The sequence below is a fragment of the Triticum urartu genome, chromosome 7, assembly GCF_003073215.2.
Source record: "Triticum urartu cultivar G1812 chromosome 7, Tu2.1, whole genome shotgun sequence".
In the NCBI taxonomy this organism is placed as follows: domain Eukaryota; kingdom Viridiplantae; phylum Streptophyta; class Magnoliopsida; order Poales; family Poaceae; genus Triticum; species Triticum urartu.
In genome coordinates this window covers 37,856,588-37,872,127 of record NC_053028.1, presented here as the reverse complement: position 1 = coordinate 37,872,127, position 15,540 = coordinate 37,856,588, and the positions used below count along the sequence as shown (strand labels likewise).

The following is a 15,540-nucleotide window of genomic DNA, read 5'->3' as shown; positions in this document are numbered from 1 at the left end:
AATAGGTATGTTTTCCATCATATATAAATTATCAACCCCTTGATTATTACCTCATTTTCTATCCACAATATGCATATCAAATTCTTGTAAAAATAAAACCCATCTAATAAGCCTAGGATCAGTATATTTCTTTTCTATAAGATACTTAATAGCAGCATGATCAATATGAATAGTATCTTCAGAATAAACAATAAAAAATTAGAATTTATCACGTTCAAAGGCAAGAACTAAAAATTCATTTTCAGTAGTAGCATAGTTTCTTTGAGTTGTGTCTAAAGTTTGCTAGCATAATAGATAACATTCAGTTCCTTATGAACCCTTTGCCCAAGAACACCAACAACACAATCACTAGCACCACATATAATTTCAAAAGGCAAATTCCATTCAGGTGGTTCAACTATAGGAGCAGCGAATAAAGCTTTCACAAGAATTTCAAAGGCTTCCTTGCAATCATCATCAAAAAGAAAATGACATCTTCTTTCAAAATATTAGTAATTAGTATAGACATTTTTGAGAAATCTTTAATAAACCTCCTATAAAAACCAGCATGATCAAGAGAACGTTGTGTACCTTTAATATCTGAAGGACAAGACATCTTCTCAATAGCTTCAACTTTGGCTCTGACAGCTTAAAAACCTTTTTCAAAAATTCTATGCCCAAGGACAATACCTTCATTTACCATAAAGTTACACTTTTCCCAATTTAAGACAACGTGAGTTCCCTCACGTCTCTATAAAACCATGTTAAGATTGTGCAAGCAATCAAAAGAAGTTCCATAGACAAAAAATGGTCTGTGAATACTTTCATGATCTTCTTACAAAAATCAACAAAGATAGCAACCATACTTTTTGAAAAATTAGCGGGTGTATTACACAAACGAAAATGCATACGTCTATAAAAAAAGTTCAGAAATGATAGGTGAAAGTTGTTTTCTCTTCATCTTCAGGATAAACAACTATTTGAGAGAAACCAGAATAACCATCAAGATAACAAAAAAGTGTTTGGCTAGATAGTCTTTCTAACTTGGACCAATAAAGGCAAGAGATAATGATCTATCCTAATAGATTTATTTAATTTCCTGAAATCAATGCAAATTCTATAACCAACAAGAATTCTTTGTCGTATAAGTTCATTTTCATCATTAGGAACAACAATAATTTCTCTTTCCTTATCAACACAATGAACATGACTAACCCATCTACTATCATATATAGGGTAGATTATACCTGCTTCTAAGAGTTTGAGAATTTCTTTCCTTACGACTTCCTTCATCTTAGGATTCAAGAAGCGTTGATGATCTATAACAGGCTTGGCATCAGATTCCATATGAATCTAGTGCATACAGAGAGTAGGATAATGCCTTTAAGATCGTCCTGAGTGTAACCAATTGCCCCTCGATGTTTCTTTAGAACAACGAGTAAATTTTCTTCCTCATGCACTGAAAGGTTAGCATTAATAATAATAATAGGATATATTTTATTTTCATCTAAATCGGCATATTTCAATTTATCAGGTAAATATTAAAGTTCAGACAAAGGATGAGCTTTTGGAGGTTCAAGCTCTCCTAAAATTTCAACAGGAAGATTATGTTTCACCATGATAATATTATATTAAGGAGTGTCTATGTAATCACAATATAAATTTTCAACCCCGTAATATGAATATCTATGAAAGTAAAATTTTATTGTCAAACATTTTCAGAGCAATAAATTCCATGCTTGCATTTTGCAATGGCTACTTTACTTGTTAGTACAATAGATAGATAGGTAGATATAATTTATTTTCATAACATTTTCAGATCAATGAATAAGATGATCTCACATTTGCAAGGGCCACTTTGTAGTATAGACAGACAGACAGATAGATAGATAGATAGATAGATAGATAGATAGATAGATAGATAGATAGATAGATAGATAGTTTTTTTTCAATGTTTACAGAAATAGATACGATGCTCTCACATTTGCGAGGACCACTTTACTAGTTAGTATACGTATAATAGATAGATAGATACATAGATTGATTGATTGATTGATTGATAGATACATACATACATAAATGATAAATATATAGATAGATAGAGGGATAAATAGATAGATAGATATAGACAGTAGATAGATAGATAGATAGATAGATAGATAGATAGATAGATAGATAGATAGATCAATTGATTGATAGATAGATACATAAATATATAGATAGATAGAGGGGTAGATAGATAGATAGATAGATAGATAGATAGAGGGAAGTGCATGGACGAATCCAGGTACATATGAACCCACTTAAAAAACACTTTTCTAAATGCTAAAAAACTGAAAAAGGTTGCATGGGTACGTCTCCATGTTCTATGTGCGTGCATAAAGTTTTACGGAAAAATAATTTTTTTTGTGGCCAATGCAAAAAAACAAAACAAAATTTGTGTTTGTGGAACGCTATTTAGAAGCATTGAAATTTCTCTTTTTTGCAGAGACAAAAGAAAAAAAAGACATTTTTCACAAAACTTTGTGCCATGCACACACATTTGCGAACACGTATGTGTGAATTTTTCTTTTAAATTTTTTGACATTTTCAAACGTGCTTAAAATGCTTTTTTTAAGTGGGTGCAGATGCCCATGCGTTCAGGACGTGCCCACTCAACAGATGGATGGGTGGATAGATAGCGAGGGTGTTATTGTAATTTTGATCCTAATCAGATGTAGGGTTTTCCTTGTGCAGCAAAGCATGTAAGGGCATCTCTAAAGGAGACCCTCAAAGCTCTGGTATATGTTCAGATTATGGTGTTCAGACCGTGTCAACTTTTGTTATCCAATGGAGACCCTTATCGGTTCACGAAGTGGTCCGGACGTCGACGTCCGTTTTCCAGTAAATGTGAGACAAACTTAGACCGGAGTCGTGACATGCAATTGACCAACAACAAAAAAACCTACGTGGTACTCCTCTTTTTCTCTCCTTCACATGCATGATCTCCTTCTCCTCTCTCTCCTTTCAATTGGACACCACAACACAATATCCCATCACATGCATGATCCACCTCTACTCTCTCTCCTCCCAATCGGATTAATTTGTGAATATCTTTGGATGGCTCCCTCCCGCATCATGTCCGCAGAACACACCCGGACATAAAAACAGACATTTTCCGTGTCCATTTGCGGGTCAGCTTTGGAGATGCCCTAACCTCCCCTGGCATCTTTATACATATGCATCCGTTGGGCCTCATCAGCCACGCACAAAGGCTAAGAACAAATTAAACGTCACACAAAACGATCTGATCAGAGAGACTAGTGGAGAGCAAGGGAAAAACTTGCACTAAGAGCTCATGATGGCGCTGGCCAAGACGATCGCGCTGCTGGTGTGCCTCCTAGGCACAGCGGGAGGCACATCGGGGGCAAATTGCATCCCGCGGCCGAGGTCGGTGACCTTCACGCCGCGCTCAGCCGCTAGTATCTTTACTGCTCGCACACCGCCGCCCATGGTCGATTGGCGTGCGCATGGTGCTGTCACGCCGGTCATGGACCAGGGAGTTCTCGGTAAGGAAATGGAGCTCGTTGCTTGCTTATTACTCCTTCCGTCCCTAATTATTTGTTTTAGATACGGATGTATCTAACACGAAAAGGTGTCTAGATAAGCAATTTGGGACTATGATGATACTAGTCTATGAACTACTACTAGGCTCGCACTACATGAATGGAAGATAATTTGGGACGAATGTGATACTAGTCTATGAACTACTACTAGGCTCTTAGAACATGAATGGAACCTTACTTTGTCCTTCCGTCCCTTCCTTACCAAGTAATATATCTGATCTACATGCACAGGTTCCTGCTGGGCTATCTCGACGGCGGGCGCCATCGAGGGGCTGCACAAGATCCGCTCCGGGAGACTTGTCCGCCTATCGAGCCAGCAGATATGCGACTGCTCCAACAAAAGCATGATCGAGTCGCACCTCAGGGCGTACGACTGGGTCCTCCGCAACGGAGGCGTTGCCTCTGAGGAGACGTACCCGTACGTGGACCGAGTCCAAGACTGCAAGCGGGAGAAGCTGCATATGATCTCTGCGTCCATCACAAGCTTCGTCTGGACCATACGAACCGAGCAAGAGCTCTTGCTCGCCGTCTCTCAGCAGCCGGTGACCGTCAAGATGTCGGTCGAACCAGCAAGCTTCCTCAACTACACAGGAGGCATCTTCTCGGGACCGTGCGGGCAGGCTGGCCACTCCATGTTGGCAGTGGGTTATGGCGCCCTTGCCGACGGCAGAAAATACTGGATCTTAAAAAGTTCGTATGGCGTCCATTGGGGTGATCACGGCTACTTCTACGTGCAACGTGGACCTGGCCACGATGCAGGCCTCTGCGGCATTGCGAATTACGCCGCACATCCGGTCTAGACTCTAGACCACTACTCCATCCGTCTTAATAATGAAGACTTACAAAGTTCGGTCAAGTGTGTAAGCAAAATCTATCAAGAATTACAATACTAAATAGATACAATATAATAAAATACGTTTTTTGTGCATTTAGTGATACTAACTTTGTATTATAGTTGTTGGTAGTATTAATTGTCTACAAAATGATAAAAAAAAATTACACCATTTGATTTGAGATAAAAATTAGGCCTTCTTCTGGAAGCGGAGGGAGTGCTAGCTATCTAGGATCTAACAACTGTGAGGGTAGTCCAATTGCTTCACCTTGGACTATATCTTTGTCATAACCCCTAGATGTGGCACACTATTTAGTGAGAAAAAAGAGGGGTATGATATCTTCATCTACATATAGCTATTAGCGCCAAAATCAAGATAACTCATACTTTTCCTCTCACATAAAACACATTAAATGAGGGATCTGTTAGATACAATCCACTAGAGAAGATATCAAAATATATGTTTAATGCATATGATGTAGCTTAACATGAGTGCGGTGGGAGTGCCTTAATGTATGCTGGCAAATTATGCATGCACACTATTAGCCATTGTGGTATATAAACTGAAATAACCTTGATGTGTGATGATGTAGTGTGTGGTGGAATAATAATAAGATGAGCGCGGCAGACTATTGGCACTGGACTTGTTCATCAATTCATGACCTTTCCTAGTTTTTCTATTTTCCAGTCATGATCTCTCTTCCTCCGTACTTTCGGTGATATAGCATTTACATATTTGATATACTTTGAATCGAACAAACTGCTTTAATAAACCACCCAAACAAATATTAGAATCTGTTAGACTAAGTATATATTAGATATACGTGTTGTAACATAACTTGTATTTGTACGGTTTCCTCTTATAAATATATGACAGCCGTACCCACCAAGGGTATCGAGCATTGTTCCAAACCCTATTTTGTCTAACATGGTATCAGACGACGCGTTCGATCCGCGCCGTGCTTCCGCCTCCTCTGCCGCCGCCGCCGCCGCGTCGGCCTCCGCCGCCGTGCCGCCTCCGTCAACCCTGGCGACGGAATCGCCTTTCATGGCCTCCACGCCGCTCGCCTGGGCCCGTCCGGCTGCATCGGGCTCGCGTCCACCAGCGCCCCGATCGCCCGCGATGCATCCATCGCTCGCCCATGATGCATCTCTGGAGCCAAACTCCCGTGTGCAGCCCCGTGATGGATTAATCTCCCGTGATGCGTCTCTGCCGCAGAATTTCTACAACACGTCTGCGTCGCTGCCCTACGGCAGGACTCCGTCTCGTGATCTGCCGCCGGCTTTAGGCCCCCATGGTGCCCCCGTCCAGGTGCCCTACGGGGGGCCGTATCCCGCGCCGTACGTTGCGCCGTCGCCGGCGCAGTATGCTCCGTCCTCCGCCGTGTCCTACGAGGCGCCGTATGGCGCGCCCTACGTCGCCCCTGCGCCGTACATCGCGCCGCCCCTGCAGCCCTACGGCGTATCTCCCACGGCGCCCTACGGTCATCATCAACACTATCGTGCGCCTCCGTCGACCGATGCGCTAATTCCGTATAGTGCTCCTCCGACGTACGACTCGCAGCTCTCCGCACCGGTGGCTGAACCAGGACCGTTTCACTTCGCTCATCTTGTAACGGTGAAGCTCTCTGCCGACAACTACCTCCTGTGGCGCGCTCAGGTGTTGCCGCTGATGCGTAGTCACTACCTTGAGGGGTATGTCGACGGTACGCTGCCGTGTCCCCCGGCCATGGTTCCGGTGCCCTCGACCGCTGATGGCTCCGTCATGGTGTCCAACCCTGCTCATCGTCGGTGGATCGCTCAGGATCAAGCTATTCTGGGTGCCATTCAGTCCTCGCTCACTCCCTCCGTGGCCGGCATGGTGGTCTTTGCCGCGACGTCGAGGGACGCATGGGCCACGCTCGACTCCAGCTTCTCCTCGCAGTCGCTGGCCCGTTCCTCTGCCATTCGCAACCAGCTGGGTGAGGTCAAGAAAAATGATCTCTCCGTCACGGCCTTCTTCAACAAGGTCAAAAGTTTGGCTGATACACTGTCGTCTATTGGGAAGCCTCTCCGTGACGAGGAGTTTACTTCGTTCATTCTCAATGGGCTTGATGAGGACTATGATTCTCTTGTTGAAAATATCAATGGACGTGACACGCCGATGCCGCCTCGCGATCTCTATGCACGCCTCCTCAACACCGAACAGAGGCTCGCTGCTCGCCGCTCCGTTGGCGTCTACACGGAGGGTCCTTCTGCGAACGCTGCTCTCCGTGGGGGCGCCCGCGTTGCCAAGCAGAAAGCGCCGCCGACCTCGGGCAACCAGCCCCGTCCGCCCGCTCCACCTCAGACGGCTGGCCGCAAGCGGCTCCACTGCGAGGCATGTGGTGGTGGGGTTGAGTGTCAACTCTGCGGCATTGAGGGGCACTTGGCGTCTCGCTGCCATCGTCGCTTTAAACGAGATTTTCTTGGCATTGGAAACAATGGGAAGGGCAATGAGAAGCAAGCTGCTCTCGCTACACCGGATCCCGGGTTCACTCCTTCATACTCGGTGGATCCTGCCTGGTACATGGACACGGGTGCTACGGACCATTTGACGAGCCAGCTTGACAAGCTGGCCACTCGCCAGCCCTACACCGGTCACGATCAGGTCCGCACGGCCAATGGATCAGGTATGCCCATCTCACATGTTGGTCAGGCATCTCTCCTTTCACGTACCACTAAAACCTTGCGTCTTCTTGATGTCCTTCGTGTTCCTTCAGTCACACGTAGTTTACTCTCGGTTCCTAAATTAACTCGTGACAACAATGTGTTTGTTGAGTTTCACCCTTTCCATTTTTTTGTTAAGGACCGGGACACGAGGGACGTTCTTCTTAGTGGTCGAGCTCGCGACGGCTTATATGCGCTTGATGTGCCACGAGTCTCTCAAGTTTTCAGTGGTGTTCGGGTGTCATCGTCGCAGTGGCACTCTCGCCTTGGCCACCCTGCTACTCCCATTGTGCGCCATGTGCTTCATCGTCATCGTCTTCCTGTTGAGTCGAGTAATAAGGAGTTTCTAGTGTGTGATGCCTGTCAACAAGGCAAGAGTCATCAGTTGCCTTTTTCTGTATCAAGTCGTGTTGTCACGGCTCCTCTTGAACTTGTGTTTTCAGACGTGTGGGGCTATGCCCAAACTTCTGTTAGTGGTCACAACTATTATGTCAGTTTCATCGATGCTTTCAGTCGCTTTACTTGGATTTATCTTATTAAGCGCAAATCTGATGTGTTTCATGTCTTTATGCAATTTCAAGCACATGTTGAACGATTGCTTAAGCACAAAATTATCCATGTTCAGTCAGACTGGGGGGGGTGAGTATCGTAACCTTAACACCTTCTTTCAGAAGCTTGGCATCTCACACCATGTGTCTTGTCCTCATACACATCAGCAGAACGGTGCAGCTGAGCGCAAGCACCGTCACATAGTTGAAACTGGCCTGACACTTCTTGCACATGCCTCTGTCCCGTTTCGGTTCTGGAGCGATGCTTTTGTTACTGCCTGTTTTTTGATAAACAGGATTCCCACACGACGTCTTCACATGAAGTCTCCGCTAGAAGTGTTGCTTAATGAAACTCCAGATTACTCCCTACTCAAAGTGTTCGGTTGTGCGTGTTGGCCACATCTTCGTCCGTACAATAAGCATAAACTTGAGTATCGATCCAAAAAATGTGTGTTTCTTGGATACAGTCCTCTTCACAAAGGTTACAAGTGTCTTCACATTCCGACAAATCGTGTTTACATTTCTCGTGATGTTGTGTTCGATGAGACTGTCTTCCCGTTTTCCACACTCACATCACCAACCGATACTCCCGTCACCGAGTTGCACTCTTTTCCAGTTTTGCCTGATCAATTTGTGGATGCTGCATATTCTCCTCTGTTGTTGCCTAACCATGGTGCAGGGACTGGACGAGGCGCTCGACTTGAGCTTCTGGATGATGATACGGCCACAACTGCGCCAGCTGCTGCTACGCCGCGCTCGGCGCTCAACGAGGTTTCCCCCGCCACTACTCCGCCTGACCCCGCTGTCGATCACGCGTGCATGCCCCATGCACGTGGATCCGACGGGGTGCCCGAGTCGTCTTGGCCAGTGGCCCCGCTGTCGCCTGGGCCGGCCGAACCTGCGGAGTTGTCGGCCGGGCCGGCTGGACCCGCGGCGCTATCCCCTGGGCCGGCGGCCTCGCAGGTCACCGAGTCTTCGTCGCGTGGTCCGTCGACGCCGATCACGCACGGTTTGTCTTCGCCGAACCTGACCGTGCCACCAGACTCGCCCGCCGGCACGTCCTCCTCGCCGCTGATGGACAGTGGCTCCTCTGGTGTGGCAGCTCCAGTGCCATCTCCGCCTGTCGTCCTGCGTCCCCATACTCGCAGCAAAAGTGGCATCTTCCAACTGAAGAAGCGCACTGACGGCACTGTCGCATGGCTTGCGGCTTGTGTGGCGCATGCTGAGGCTGACCCTACGACTGAACCACGACATTTTCGAGCAGCGCTTGGCATCCCACATTGGCGTGCTGCGATGGAGCAGGAGATTCATGCTCTTCAAAGAAACAACACTTGGCGTCTTGTTCCACCTCCATCTGGTGTCAATATCATTGACTCTAAATGGGTATTCAAGGTGAAGAAACATGCTGATGGCTCCATTGAGAGGTACAAGGCACGCCTAGTTGCCAAGGGATTCAAACAACGGTATGGCATTGATTACGAAGACACATTCAGTCCTGTTATTAAACCAACTACTATTCGTGTTCTTCTCTCTTTGGCTGTTACTCGCGGATGGTCGCTTCGACAGCTTGACGTTCAGAATGCCTTTCTCCATGGAGTTCTGGAAGAAGAGGTTTATATGCGTCAGCCGCCAGGTTTTGTTGATCCGGCTCAGCCACATCATTTGTGTCGCCTTGTCAAAGCTCTCTATGGTTTGAAGCAGGCCCCGCGTGCGTGGCATGCCCGTCTTGGCGCTGCTCTTCGTGCACATGGGTTTGTTCCTTCTACAGCAGACACGTCTCTGTTTATTCTTCAGCGACCTGAGGTGACTATGTACATTCTGGTCTATGTTGATGACATCATCCTTGTCAGTTCATCTGCTTCTGCTACGGATCAGCTTGTGTCTTCTCTTGGTGCTGAGTTTGCTGTTAAAGATCTTGGGAGACTGCATTATTTTCTGGGCCTCGAGGTTCTTCATTCTGATAGTGGCTTGACTCTTACTCAGAAGAAGTACTCTCAGGATCTTCTGCGTCGTGCAGGTATGTTGCAGTGCAAGTCTGCTACGACTCCCATGTCTGCCACAGACAAACTGACAGCTCTTGCTGGTGACTTGCTCTCTCCTGAGGATGCCACTGAGTACCGCAGCATTGTGGGTGGACTGCAGTACTTGCTCATTACTCGACCAGACATATCATTTGCAGTTAACCGTGTGTGCCAGTATCTTCATGCACCACGTGATTCTCACTGGTCAGCTGTTAAGCGTATCTTACGCTATGTTCGTCACACTGGTTCATATGGTCTCCATCTTCAGCCTGCACGTTCTGGACTGATCTCAGCATTTTCTGATGCCGATTGGGCTGGTAGTCCTGATGATCGGCGATCCACGGGGGGACATGCTGTGTTCTTTGGGCCTAACTTGATCGCCTGGCAAGCTCGCAAGCAAGCTACGGTGTCTCGGAGTAGTACCGAAGCTGAGTACAAAGCTGTTGCTAATGCCACAGCTGAGATCATGTGGGTGCAGTCGTTGCTTCGAGAGTTGAAGGTCTCCCCAACTCAGCCACCTGTTCTTTGGTGTGATAACATCGGTGCCACATACCTTTCATCCAATCCAGTATTTCATGCCCGAACGAAGCACATCGAAGTCGACTATCATTTTGTGAGGGAACGTGTTGCTCAGAAGCTCCTTCAGATTAAGTTTGTTTCTTCTAAGGATCAGCTTGCTGATATTTTCACTAAACCCTTGCCCTTGCCTTCTTTTGAAGGATGTTGTCGCAATCTTAACCTTCTGAGTGTTTCAGGACATAGTTAAGATTGAGGGAGGGTGTTAGACTAAGTATATATTAGATATACGTGTTGTAACATAACTTGTATTTGTACGGTTTCCTCTTATAAATATATGACAGCCGTACCCACCAAGGGTATCGAGCATTGTTCCAAACCCTATTTTGTCTAACAGAATCCATGCAACCACTAGATAGTTGACACCTCACCATTGCTTTGTCGGCCAACAATTTCAAGTGTGTACAAATTTGTGCAAAATCCCCCCAATCCCAAGAGTATAATTCCTTAATATCATAGCAAACCAGTTATATATACGTGCAAAATCCTGCTTGCTCACTTAATTTTTTTAAAGAAACGCCCTGCATGCTTGCTGGGATTTCAGCCCATCCGACAACTTCTTTGATAGAAAATGAACACAAGGAGACATCTCACATTGGAAAAGAGTATGGTTAGCATTCTCAGGCCGAGACTGCAAACAGAACACATTTTTTGTTGCCTTTCCATACCGTTTCAATCATGTACGCCATTTCCTAGGCTATGTTGCTAAGCAACCAACACTAAGACTTTGAGTTCTTTTACTCTGTTTGTAGATCATGTGAGCCATCCATCCTTTTTATCATCATATATCAAATGTGCTTGATTGGTTAACTAGAAACACGAGAAACAAGGAATCTATACCATACCCTGCGCGTTGCCGTGGAATTGGATATATAGTTTCTACACATTGTGTAGAATACTAATTCATTCCTTACAATCTAAACTATATGAGAAATTCTGCATAAAAATAATATTATCATGAAAAGTTGTGCATGCTACAATAAAATACAATGCAATTTAAAACCCGCTTAGAATGCACTAATGCATGTCGCATGGTGAAGGATTTTCATGCATAGGTCAGATGAATGCTAATGGAGCAAGCTAGAAATCTAACGGTACAACAATTTTGATGATGTGGAAGCACACATGTTGAGGTAATTAGAAGTACTAGAGGGGATCACTCTCTTAGGTATATAGGATAAGCTAGTAAATATCACAAGAAATGAAAACATCCCGCCATTAATTTGGTAGGCCATTTTTAATAAGAAACATAAAAATTAAATTTTCATAATGGCAGATTTTTAATGGCCAGTGGGCCTGCATTACACCTTTTAATCTTTGTCGCACGACCAGTCTTGCACATACAATCTATCCATCTACCTATCTTCCATTATATACTAAAAGCACTATATAGATCAAAATAGATAAATGTGCTAGAAAATCCCACAAAACTCACAAATATATGGCCGTTAATTAGATAATGACAGACGATGGATCCCGGTTGATGTGAAAATAATTACCCACCTATGCCCTTAGTTAATTTTCCTCTCACCTCTTTGATGATCGTGTACCAAAAGCATTAGATTCGATTTCACCCCCACTAGTGTTTTCTCGCAATCTCATGCATGCCTCCGCCACTCACCTCAAGACGACTGGTTACGGACTCCATCACCACTCGCCTTCTATTGATCTACTCTCACTAGGCAGTTGTTTTCTTTGTAGCTCTGTACGCCATGATTGCTTCTTTTTTATCTGCACGCCTCCGTGAAGCCGGCTGATTACGCACTTGGTCGTTCATACCTCACCTTCGGTTGATCTACTCTCACCCAACAATTGTGTACCCCATGGCTGCTCCCTATGCATCTGGTAGCCTCTGTGAATGAAGTCGCCTGATTACGCACTTGGTCGCCGGTCGCCTTCTATTGATCTACTCCCACAAGGCAGTTGCTCCTTTGTAAGTTGTGTACGTCATGACTCCCAATGCATCATCTCCGAGAAGTTATTTTTCTTGACCTAATGCACGCTTTCTAGAACGGAGGATGGTGAGGGAGAAACAAGGGAGGCAAGGAGAGGAGGATGATGGATGATGTTGTACAAAGGATTCGATGAGACGACCTCTGCATTGCTGAGCATTCATACTTCCTACTGGCACCAGATCTATTGTCTTGCTCGATTCCTTTCAATGAAATTGATGTCTTACTCTTGCTCACCATCTCGTGCCACAAGAAATACCAGGTACTGCTTCATCACCATCCCTCTCCCCCTCTCTCTTCACAGGCATCGTCCCTGTCATTCTTGTGTCCAGTGTCTTGCTACAAGTTGTCACTCTCCAATTTGATATGTAGTTGTCAATCTCTCAACGCAAACCATGTTGCTTGAGAGATATGTATGCCATGGCATTTCCATGGCGACGCAAGTTTATATGATGTACCGCCTTCTCTCCCAATCCACCTCTCATGCCAAGATCGAATATGGATTCATCATGTTCTACTTTATACCCCTAGCAGTTTCATATGCCTGGGAGTTTTTTTAGTGTATGAGGTAGCTGATTTTATCTATACAACATGATCATGTGTGCCTTCAATATATTCTTATATCATTAGGCTTTAAGGTGTTAAGATAACCACATGTAATTATTCGGCTTAGCTTGATAATATTTCTAAAGGAAGCAATGTGCGAGCTATCTGGTTGGATTCTGAACTATAAAAAATGTTCTGTTGGTGACAACAATAGCAAATAGTTGAATTTCAGCTACTGGCGCAATGATAGTTCAAACGACTTGCATTTCATATTTTTCTAATAATATAGCACCAGTTACAGTTCTGTGAAGAAGAGACTCATTGTAAAAAGAGTTTATGTTCAGTCTTTTCCCTTTAATCATGCAATAGAGTCAATAACTAGAGCATGGCGTTTTGGTGCCTGTGCTCAAATGCACCTGGCATCTAGCCCGTTGCATCTTCTATTGCGACTCGGAAAACGAGCTGTCGGATAACAAGTCTAATATGTGTGAAATTCATGTATCATATGTATACATGCGCAACCACTTCTTTTTTTGAAAGGAAAAGACTTTATTTCTCAAATAATGGACAGGTCTTTTACAATAATGTGAGAAATAAAGTCGGGAATGGAGGCTTCCCAAAATTCAGAGCATCTATTACTAAAGGAGTGTTTTGCTAGAGCATCGGCCACCTCATTAGCTTCCCGAAAACAGTGATCGCATGTCGCTGATGCAAACTCCCTCCGTATAAGGTTGCATTCTGTAGTCACAGCAACATCAGGACCATATAATTCATGTTGGTTCACCGCCTCAAGTGCAGTTGAGCTATCAGACTCGATTATCAAGGAGGTGCAGCCAATTTTTTGTGCTAGCCAGAATCCATTCCTTATAGCCTGAATTTCTGCCGCCTCAATTGCATATACATGAGGCAAAAACCAAGTGGCTGCTGCTATGAACTCACCCTTGTCGTCCCGAGCTACAGCTCCTGTAGCTCCAGCCATTGTCGTCCCGAGCTACAGCTCCTGTAGCTCCAGCCATTGTCGTTTCGAGCTCATCCTCCATTTTTGACAAAATTTGTTAAGATTTGAAGGCACCCCATCCATCCAAGTGATCACAAAGGTTAGCAACTTTGTCCTTTCATCTCTCATTGCTAGATTAGCTCTTGCAATGCTTTATAAGTATAGTGATTTGTGGGTTTTAGTTTGGGAGGAATTATATGTGGTAGTTTATTTGATTTATATGCAATTTGAGCTCAAAATAACTCTTAGTTTGCATATGTAGGTCTGGTTTACTTAGTGCCTTCCCGTCTCCGTCCTAACCACCATCGATCGCCCGCACCGTCCCGTCGCCGGCACCACCTTGTGGTGAGCCTCTTGTTCTTATATTTTTTTATATAAAAAAAATCATGTTTGTGTGATTTAGATATATAGTTACTTCTATAATTTTCTTACCCGTACGTTGTTTGTTATACATAGTGCCATGGTTTTGATATCCGTCCCCGTCGGCCCTCTTCCGGTTTATGATTCAGATGTGGTATATTCTCTTTTATAACTATTTGTTGCATTTCGTGTTTATAAAAAATTATGTCCATCAAGTTGACATGGATATTTTTATCTAGGAGGTATGTGAACCGGAAATTACAACCGACCCTATTGTCGAGAGGTTAAATTTAGTTGAAAATGAAAACGATTATTTGAAAGAAAAAATTGAAAAGAATTGAGGAGGAGAAGATGGAATTGGAGTTGCATGTTGCCGATGTCGTCAATGATCACAAGATCAAAATGGAGAAAACGCGCTTGAAGATTAGAAAGATTAAAAAATATGCCATTGGTAGTGAGGATTGGTATCATTATGTTGTTGGATCAATTGTTACCTTAGTTGTGATATTGATTGCATTTGTTGTTGCATTTAAATGCTTTAGCTAGAGAGTTTGTATGTTGTTTTATGAGAATAAGTGTGTATGAACTTGTATTAATTTGATCTTTTCGGTGTTGTGTAATAAAGATGAGCCGAAAATGAACGTACAATGACCGATGCCACGTGGTGGGCCTTTAGTCCCGGTTTATGTTGAACTGGGACTAAAGAGGGACCTTTAGTCTCCACCATTTAGTGCCGGTTATAGAACCGGCACTAAAGGACCTTACGTAACGGGGCTATAGCCCGTTTCTACACTAGTGCTAGCACAATGACCATCAAATTTCTGACAACGACCAGGCGGTACGCGCATGCATACGACGGTTTGGAACCTGATGAAGACTAGGAACCAGAGGAGTGTGTCGCTGGTCAACTCGGACAGGTTGAATCCTTGGCTGGCCAGAAGGGGGGCACTGGCGAGACTACAAGTGAGCTCCTTGGGCAGCAGGAACTCGAAGGGCATGTGGCTTTGGGAATCGCGACGCTTCACAAGCATTGGTGAGGCCGGTTTTTCCTGTGAAACCGGATGTCTCCAACAACAAAAGAAGATAGGAAGGTCGGACACCTTGCTCACCATGCACCTTCCTCTTTGGGGTAACAAGCCCGGCGGATCGCGTCATCTCCAACCCTTTCAACACAAGCCCACACAAGACATTTTCTTGCATTGCAAGGATACTCAGGACACCCTCAAGACCTCGCCAAGCAATCCAAGGTGGCGCATTTCGTTCAACATAAAGCCAAATTAGCCGAGCTCGTGACGGACTCTGGGGCTACTAACAGTAGAATATATCAGGGGTATCTGTTCCCCGGTAAAGACTATCGCCAGGCCAGCCTCGCGGCCCAGCTATAGCCTGGGCCCTGGTAGATCAGCTGTGGTTACAATATGTAAATCGACTTGGAC

The 15,540-nt window shown here is 44.7% G+C and overlaps 1 protein-coding gene across 1 annotated transcript; it reads left to right on the top strand.

Moving 5' to 3' along the window:
- The first annotated feature begins 3,244 nt into the window (after positions 1–3,244).
- Positions 3,245–4,443, top strand: LOC125525883 (ervatamin-B-like). Its single transcript, XM_048690890.1, has 2 exons — positions 3,245–3,527; positions 3,816–4,443. The coding sequence occupies exons 1-2, from the start codon at positions 3,317–3,319 to the stop codon at positions 4,382–4,384; spliced, it is 780 nt and encodes a 259-aa protein (XP_048546847.1). The 5' UTR covers positions 3,245–3,316; the 3' UTR covers positions 4,385–4,443.
- Positions 4,444–15,540: the final 11,097 nt, after the last annotated feature.